We start from the raw sequence: 9,757 nt of genomic DNA, 5'->3' as shown, positions 1-9,757 counted from the left end.
AACTTTTTAGACTAATTAGAATTTCACGATGTATTATTAATTTCAAACAATAGAAGATTTGATCGTATATATTTTGTACTGTTAAAGTAGTTAAATTCGCGATGTCACTTCTAACTAGTCTTACGATTTTCAGAGTGCTGCCAGCAAAGCAGTGAAGGGATAAGGCGAGAATATCGCGCAGACTATAATTATTAATTAATTTAGTTGTATCGTATTTGTTACTTTGTTATAATATGACAAACGTATTTCGATACCCGTATGTAAATTGCTATCGCCGAGCTTCCCCAGCGTCGAGGGAAGCTATCAATTACGTAATCGTACGGGAGGGAGGACTGAGAGTTTATTACGCCGAAATTTATTTGAAAAAATTCTTTTTATCTCTTCGCAAATCATGAGTTAATCAGAAATCGTCAGTGTGATCACTACTTAGAGTAAGTTCTTATCCTGAGGAAACGTAGGTATTAATAACGTAAACTACGCCACTATATAATAAAAGAGGGAAAGGTAATTGTATGTAGAATAACGAGACATGCATCAGCGTGATACGGGACCGTCGATTCGATTTACAGTAGGATTTGTACGGCTTACCTTTATTAAATTAAGATACCGATGCTGTACTAGAGAAGCTAATCTGAATTCAATACTGACCACTGTACCGTTCATCGTCGAGACGAATGAGAACCGATTCTACGCGCTAGATGATACTATGTGACATATATGTACCGTGTGAAGAAATATACATCCATTGTTCTTAAATGTATTATAAACGTTTCACTACTATTCGCCCCTTTCTCCTATACAAGATCCTGGATACATGGATTAATAATGCCAGAGATTAATTAAATACCAGCAACTCGTTGAAAGAATAATTATTCCATGCAATGTGTGGATAATCACTACAGACTAGTTTTTTTACTATTTCTTTTTCACCTAATTTTAACGAAGGTGTAATTCTTGTCGCGAGTCGGTGCGACGCGATCGAAGTAATTCTACTGACAAGAATTGGAGGGTAATTTAGCAGAAAAATTTATCGGCCAGAACTGTGGAGCTCGGAAATAGAAGAAATCCGAGTCTCGACGGATGATGAATATTCAAGGATTCCGAAAAGTCGCGGCCGATCCCGGAATTCGATGAACGAAACGTCCGCGTCGCATCGTTTGTCATTGATTTTATCTACTGAACGCAACCCAGTTTCAGGTGCAATTACCGTCACGCTTTTGTCCGCGTACAAACTTCCGAATGCTTCGTACTTGAAAAATATTTCTGACCGTATGTACGCGTGCCTCAATTTTCTTTCTACCCCTCGACGGGATTTCATGAAAGAAACCCGATGGCAACGCGCAACCAGACAAGCAACACGATTCTTTTTTAGGCACATTTACGTGATCGAAGAGTTTATTTAAGCATCGTTCCCCTTCGCGGTGACGTTAATGCTACGCTAACGTTACGTCGGTCACGTTAGTGAACTGGTCTGCATGCACACCATCTACGTTTTATCTGTGTTTGAAATCGAAATTCCTAGCCAGGCTAATAAGGGTGGTACATCAGATAACTCGCGTCCATCAACCACCGTATTTATTTTTAAACCGTTTCCCTTAATTATTTCGTAAATTGCTCATTTATATGGACGAAGATCTTCAAACTTATAAGAGAACACACGCCAAGGTATTCAATCAACGGATAATAATTACTTCCTATAATTTCTAAACCTTTCAGATATTCTCTTTAAGTTAATTTTGTCTCTATATCAGTTCCATTTGTTTACTTTAGCTCTTACGTATTTTTTATTGATCTCACACTATCGGAACGTACATTTTTCGCTCTAAATTACTTACGAAACATTCGATAAGGGAACATCAGACAGAGTTAAATAATGTTAGTTTGCGATAACTAATCATTGAGCACACACAAAAGTTAAGTTCGACGCTCAGTATAAATTGAAATTGAGAATTAGAGCGTAACTTTATACTCGTCAATTCAATTCGAGAAACCTTACGGTACGTCGTGTACCAAATCAAATTATTAGTACATACCGCATCGCATCTCTTTTCTAATTACCTATCCCCGTTTACTATACAATAGCATTATCTTTTAAACAATTTAAAAAAAACTATAAATCATTTTAAGTTATTTCCTACTTCTTAAAGTTAACACAGTGTAATTTAGTTGCAGTTCTTTCCTAGCTCGAAATTAATTAATAACGTTAAAAAGCGCACGCGTGAAGGAATTTGATTTTACAAAGGAAAATAATTATTGAAGCTGAGGAAAATACCCAATGCTGCTAATTATACTGCGAAATTTCTCCGACTGTTAAAAAGAGGATTCAACAGTTTCTCTTCGAAATTTCTACAGATGAAGCTCGGAAATTGAGTCATTAGGCGAGATACGAAACAATGGTATTGTATAATCTGCAGCAGACAGATGTACTTCGCTGACCTATTTGGCTGACGCGAGGCTACTTAACCCTTTTTGACGACCTCCTCCGTAACTTGCACGAATCGTCGCCGTTATGAATCTGTGGAACTATTTCTACGATCCGTGCTGTTAAACGCAGTAATTTTCATTGCACAATTTTCTAGCCGACACGTTGTACTTGATGCTTGTATGCGCTAGCGTAATTTGTAATTTGATACACGAAAACGAACATAATTATCTAAATAATGGACAAGTATACTAATTTCTTCGATATTCGAGATACACCTGACTTACTGAATTTATTACTTAACTGAACGTATTAATTCTTGTTATTATTTGAAAATTACTGTTTCTAAAACTCAATTATGATAAAATTGAAATAACATATCTCCGAGGAACAGTAAAAATATATTGTTTAAACTGCTTCTTCCATAACTATCTAGCAATTTTTCCAATGCAAAACTAATACCACCGAGGAGATACTATTAGAGTGGCAGCGCCCATGTAATCGAGACAGTGAATGGAGCCCAGTGGGATTCAAAACACAGTCGATAACATTTGTAGCTAATAGCTAGAGACACAACTTTTGTTTGAAACATTTTTCGCTTGGACAAAGAAACAGTTTTTGCAATAAACAATTTTATTTAGTAAGTATTGACGCAAGTGAAAAAAATTTTATACAGAAGTTACAGGCACTAACGTCCTCTACAAGACAGATTTTATGATTCTTTCTTCTAATTCTAGTATTTAATGAGTTAAGTACGATTAATCGGCATTTTATTGGCATTGACGAAATCCGGCCATTCCACCGTCGAAACAGCAAACTTTTCGCAAAAAATTTCGTTTTTCCTCAATTACTGCTAAACCGTTGGTCGTACGGGAAAATTGCATAGGACCTTTCTTGTAGAGGGCGACGAGATCTATAATTTCTGTATAAAAACTTTTCACTAGCATCAATAGTTTACGAGTTATTGACGAAAAACGAAAAAACAGTTTTTCGCAAATTCCTCGTGAACTATTCACGCTAGCGAAATGATTTTATATGGAAATTGTAGATCTCGTCGTCCTCTACAAGAAAGGTCTCATGCAATTTTCCTGTAGGGCCAACGGTTTGGGAGTTATTGGCAAAAAACGAAAATTTCGCGAAATCTGAAGGGGTACTCCTTGAAAAATCTCGAAAAAATTGAAAAATTTTTTTTGGTGAAAATTTCAAAAACTGCTTCAAATAAAAGTTGTAGATACTGCTATTACTAGCAAAAAAGGTCGTATACAATTTTCTTCAACATTTCTCTCGATTACTCTTCGGCAAAACATTTAAGGGACACAACCCTACACAACGTAAGACAGCGGTTTGCGTTCTATTTCTTACTTCGATGACAATATATTCTAGAGGGTAGTCATGTATAATTGCGACATAAAGTCGCACTTTTAATTTTCTAATTAGTCTGCTTAATTCTATTTAGTAATCTCTCCTCAGTTCTTGCCGTAATTCTTTTTTAGCTCTTAAATTGTCAAACGCGAAACACAATAATAAACGAATACAAAATACCGGATATTTTAACAAATGTCAAGGCACCGAACTTTGATTAGTTTATATTAACTTCATAAAACTCAGAAAAGATCAAGGCAGAAGCGATTTAATACAAACTTTCCATCCGTTCGATGTTTGCTTTGATCAAGAAACTAGATTTTAACGGATTTACCTGAGAAGACATCGGGGTGGACGATTCCGACCAGGCACCGAATCAAGAAACGGATCGAACTTCTTAACCGAATTACTTGACCGGGGAAAAAAGTAAATATTCAGGGTAGAATTTTGTATCCAATTAAACGAATAACAAACGTCTAAATTCGATATTTCAAGCAGTCAATTAAAACAATTTTAGATAATTATAACAGTAAGACGCATAGGAATTATTTGAAAGAGTAATGATTCACGTAGACGATTATTCTGCCTCATCGATGTCCACTAATGAACGAGATACTCTTTCGCTCGGTCATCCCCGGCCAGCTATTAAATTTTTTCGCCTTCTTGCGTTCATCGACGGCTATTCTTACGTCCGCAATTAATTCCGCCGACGCTGCAGTGTCTTCGACACTTTCCCAGCGAACTCAGCCGGGCGCTCGGCTTGCGTAAATTGAAATTTGCCTTTCAGAGCTACTTGTTCTATTTACGATGCACCGCGACGCGTGCCATATCGAGCCCCAGTTGGAAAAAATTGCAAGAAACTTATTCGCAACCGCTGAAACTGGGATAAGATGATATGTAGACAGTTTTTCACGTTCTGCATAAAAGGCTGCCTGCTTGAGAAACAATGGGGAGGAAGATAAGTTGAAAGGGAAATGTTCGAGGAGCCAGAAAAAAGCAGGCTACAATTAAAATTAGCTGACGATAGTATACACATAATTCGTCGAATAAATAGGCTCGGGTCATCGGGAGAATTGAAAGAATACGTCAATTTTTTTTTTTTTTTTCGAAAATGGGTTTATAATTTATAAATTAAAATACCATATACAAAGCTTAAAGTCTTCGCTACGGAATGGAAAATAGGTGTAAAAGACAAAATAACAACAGTGTAAACAAAACTCGATACGAACGACGGATACTATCTACGAAAATACGCATCACCCGGGACAATGAAATCGACGAATGCAATGACGAGTGAGCCGCGAGTCAACGACGTTTAACTCTATCTCGTAAGGAGCAAGAAGGAAGCGAGTTAAATTTCTACTCGGTTTAATGTCTCGTACTTATGTAATAGCCTCAACGGTTTAACAAGAGAGAAACAATTTTCTTACACGGTATTGTGAAAGACGGCTCGCCATTGCACGTCCTCAATCCTGTACTCCTCGGCTTGGACCTTACAGCGAAAAAAATTTAGCACTCCAACGCGATCTACGGAACAATTACGTAGAATGGAGGCGCAGGCTTTTTTTTCAATTAATCATTCTATTTCACCTGACAAGAAAGACTACCGAACGATCTCGTTGCACGAAAGCAAAAATAATTTACTAGAACAATTGATAATTATTTATTTCTGTCTACCGTTTGAACACGATACTATACTCGGAACACTGTACAAACAAACGGAGAACACTAAATTCACGATCGATCATAACGATTTAAATATTAAATAACGTCGAAGATCGAAAAGAGAAAAATATTTCAGAGACCTGCGCGCCTCTCTAAACGCAAAACTCGTCCGACGATTTGGACGCACAACAAAATAATATCCGATAGTTAATTTAACGTGTACGCTGCTCGAAGACAAAGTGCGTTTACTAATATTTAAATAATTTTTATTGAATATCATAGGTAATATGAATTAGCAAAGATCATACCCACAGCGACGCTTCGTTTTAAATAAAGAATTATTACCGTTCGTAAACACTGATCATATATTACCTGCCTTCGCTCTTTCTCCTCTTCACCTTAACAGTCTATAATCACGCTCTCCTTCCTCTTCATTCTTCCTTCCAGTACTCCGTTTTCAATTTTCTCTCTATTTCACTTGAACTCATACCACCCACACTCACAATTTCTTTTCTTCATTCATCCAGTCACTCGTGAAACGTTGGCGACGTAATCGTCTAATTAACACTTTATATGGTACTTAGAGAGCTCGCACACTCGCCTACATGCACGCACATTCACACCAACCTATATCACGCATATACGTATATATATATGTATATATATATGCACGTTTCATTGTATATGTGTAATATGAACCACAGCTGCATCGCATGCACCTGCACCTAGACATTACATTTATTTATTATGTGATTGTACCTAACAAGCATGAACTTTCCATGATTGAAGTGTTTGTGTGTGTGTATGTCTTCCACGTCCGGCTTATACGATTATAAATATATATATATGTATATCCTGAAAACCAAAGGGGTCCTCTACGCGCGCGCGCGGGCACGCGTTTCTTAAGCTGCGCTTAAATAAACCACAGTACGTACACGATCGTCGTTTCTTCGTCGTATCATTAAATTTGTACCCGCAAGAACAAAATATTATTTACTCGACAAGAACCACGAGAAGTACGTCTTCGTGTATCACAGAAACATCGAAAGATGTTCTAATTTCAATTAATCGATTGACAATCCCACAGTTCCTGAGTGAGCACCTATAAGGTGCCGCGTCTTATTTGGCCATTTGAGGTATCAACGAAACTCTGTGCGATCGGCACCCATGGGGGCCATTTTTCTTCGAAGCAAATAATTGTAATTAGAATAATTTGCCTGAATCGCCAAAAATAGTAAAATCTTTTTTTATAATACAATTTGCACCATGGAAACTGGAGGATTGACTGTATGAATTAAGTCCGAATTGCCGACTATGCGTGTAACTTGCATCGAGTGTCCACCTTTTAGGCGTTCTTTTACAAAGTAATTCATAAATAAACACCTCGTGCAGGAGAACGCGTCTGCGTTAGCCGGCTCAAGTCTAAATTACTTTGATCTGTACTATTTTTCACAAAGCTTCTCGGTAAAAAGTCTAAGAAGTTGGTGCTCGAAGATTATAATAAAATGCAGCTAAATCATTTTGGGATATTCTATTTCAATGCATATTTTGCAACCATGCAAGACGTTCCGAAAAAGTACTTATAATTTTTACACGTTTCAATATTATTTTAAATAAATTAATGTTTCCCTAAACGAACTAAAATTCTACACCCTCACGAATTCTTTTTAAGAACATCGTGCACAGTAGCAAAAAGCTCGAAAATTTACTGAAAATATGCACTCTTTAAATTCATCTGATTTTATTAAAATCTTCTCGATCTAAAGAATCGTCTGTTTGTTTAACCCTTTCGCTACGAAGAGCGCATGCATACGCCCTCAAAAATCAATTACCTGTTTAATAAAGACATGCTCAAATCTTTTAATCGCCTAAATTCGTTAACTGCAACTGCAAAGATTATTTCATAATTCATTACGCAGAGTACGTAAACTTACGTACATTTCTGTTAACGAAGTCGAAAATACCATAGTGAAAGGGTTGATCAATGATAAAGCAAACCACTTATGGCAGTACAGGAAGAGTACACCTGGTGATTCCGTTCCGTTCGTTCGAAGTGAACGCTCCCCGTTTTAAGAATGATATAATTGCCACATGAGTCCTTAATTTCGTAGAAATCTTAAATAAATCTCGGTAAGGCAGTGCCAGCTCGATGGTACATGTACGGCGGTGGGGGCGGTCCATTGTAGTGCCTCTGATGAGGGTGAGGAAGCGAGGACCTGTGGGATCCCATCGTACCGCTCGACGGTGAAACGTGCTGAAGGAGATGGGACGCGCCATCACCTAAGTCCAGCTCCAATTCCTGTTCCTCTATCAGTTGCAACGCCCCGAAAGACGCAGTAGCCATCGCTACGTCCGGCATCACCCCCGACAGTTGTCCATCGCTACATGAATTGTTCTCTTGTTGCTGGAGCAACACAGAGAAGTATACACTGATTTTACTACACGTTCAACTTTTTAGTAATTCCGAAGTGACGACAAGTTTAATCTTCTCATCGGATATGTTAATTTTCGTAATCCACTTTGCTTACGAGAAAAAAGCACAGAGAATTCTTGCTGATTAACAGCAATTACCATGCACATCGACCAAAGTTTTTCAACTTGAATCATGGAAGATAAATGTACGTAGACTGCTTGATGCCCGCCCAACGGTATAGTAATAGAAAACAGCAGTATAATCATAAGGAAATAAAATAGGAATTATGCTTCACAATCACGTAATCTGAGAGTGACGTCGCATTACGCACTTAATAAATAAAGTAATAGAGTTCGTTAACTCTGTATCCACATTTCAGCAGACTTTACGTTAACAGAATATTTTTCGTAACAGTTTTAACAGTAACGCGAATATATTCCGAAGTTTAGGAAGGAGATAGTAAAGATATCAAAGACTTTAGTGCTCGTGTGAGAAAAGAAACAGCTAATTACAAGAAATAATTTCTTAAAGTGGTTGAATTAAATTCCTTAATTAATTGAGTCACTTACCTCCGCAAAAAGTCTACAGCTTTCACCCTCGGTAACTATCGCTGGAAGCTCGTGTCTGTGTGTGCAGGAGGATGCCGGCCGCGGGAACGTCATGTTCCTTCCGTAACACAATGGTGGGACTGTTCTCGCGTTGATCCCCATACCCGGCGAATCCATGTCCTCGATATCGGTCAGCCTCTCGTTTTGCTCCTTCACATTGTACGCAGACGTGTTCTGTAAACAAAATTAAACCAATTATTGCCACTTTCGCCAGTAATAATAAATTACTTAGAACGCATTCAAGTGTCGAAGGACTTCCTCGATGAAAGTAAAATCACCATTCTTTCAAATGGCCGCTGGCACTATTATATATATCTTAAGTGAAATCTATTTGGCGAGTTATGCTACGAGCGCTTGCGAATCGAACTTTAAACCGGAAGAGTTAATAAACTGCATATAAGTAAAGTGGATCACGCCATGCTCTGCGTTACTGCGTACATTATCAAAATGCGTTCTTAATAAAATGTCTTCAAAAAAGAAGACATAAATCAATACGTAAATACATGAAACCTATCATTATTTAATTACATAAACCTCGCAGTACGATAAAAAAAACATGAACATAAAAAATACATATATGTATATCTGTGATCCCAACGTTAAATGATATTTAATCGCCGATATGATTTCAGAGAAATTAGAATTCAATCAAATCAAGCATTTAATTATGCTAGCTGACATAAAAAAGTTTACGAGGATTACTCATTACTCGGAGGCTCGGTCGTACTTCGTACTCCTACGTCTCGAAACTACCGTCGTAGACAGTTTAATCCTTTCGTCAGGATTTCGTAGGAACGAAGTCACCGAAATGGCGTCCCTAACAAGGAACCGGGTTTAAAGTTGTCCCTGGCCAAAAGCGTGCTTAATTTGTAAACCGTGGCAGTGGCGGCGAGTCGCTTTAACAAACTTCCTAACTAGAACGTTGAACGGCAGAAAGCTAACACACCTAGTGACATTCATTAACCACGGGGATCCGTGGTATTTAAGCGGGAGAACGGCCCCGAAATCCGATGACTTAAGCGTTCTCGTGAAGTAAAGGCTGACGTCAAACGTCGACCTGGCCGAAGGAGGCACGTGGGTGCGAGGCGCCGCGGCGCCCTGCGATGATTCTCTAGGTAACTCTCTTCGCGCGTAATGTTCGCGTACCTGATACCTAATTCACGGCTTCCTCTGTACTCCACATTCGTATCATCTGGATTTAATCAGTAGCGGAGCTCAAAGATGGGGATACCATCCATGAGCGTCGAAAAGAGGGAGAATATAGGGGTCAAAGTCAAACGGTAACGA

General features: G+C 38.2%; 2 protein-coding genes across 5 annotated transcripts in view; one reads left to right on the top strand and one right to left on the bottom strand.

Annotated features, from left to right (window-relative positions):
* The window catches only part of apolpp (retinoid- and fatty-acid binding glycoprotein apolipophorin), a 31,517-nt gene extending 30,757 nt beyond the window's left edge, over positions 1 to 760 (top strand). Inside the window, exon 26 of the mRNA XM_018024003.2 lies at positions 134 to 760. Within this exon, the coding sequence (XP_017879492.1) occupies positions 134 to 163 (30 nt within the window). The 3' untranslated portion in view covers positions 164 to 760. The remainder of the gene's footprint in view (positions 1 to 133) is intronic.
* Positions 761 to 5,160: 4,400 nt separating this feature from the next.
* The window catches only part of LOC108624541 (BTB/POZ domain-containing protein 7), a 21,859-nt gene continuing 17,262 nt past the window's right edge, over positions 5,161 to 9,757 (bottom strand). For 3 of the 4 annotated variants that reach the window (XM_018023943.2, XM_018023939.2, XM_018023970.2), the window contains 2 exons: positions 8,432 to 8,644; positions 7,566 to 7,853 (listed from right to left, as the gene is read on the bottom strand). In XM_018023943.2, the coding sequence (XP_017879432.1) occupies positions 7,566 to 7,853; positions 8,432 to 8,644 (501 nt within the window). Of the gene's footprint in view, positions 7,854 to 8,431; positions 8,645 to 9,757 lie in introns of all 4 variants that reach the window. The other variant, XM_018023958.2, reaches the window with a different exon arrangement.

Source organism: Ceratina calcarata, unplaced genomic scaffold, assembly GCF_001652005.2.
Source record: "Ceratina calcarata isolate Rehan_Ccalc_2016 unplaced genomic scaffold, ASM165200v1 scaffold117.2, whole genome shotgun sequence".
Lineage (NCBI taxonomy): Eukaryota > Metazoa > Arthropoda > Insecta > Hymenoptera > Apidae > Ceratina > Ceratina calcarata.
The sequence above is the reverse complement of the archived record's forward strand: the minus strand, read 5'-3'. Positions and strand labels throughout refer to the sequence as shown.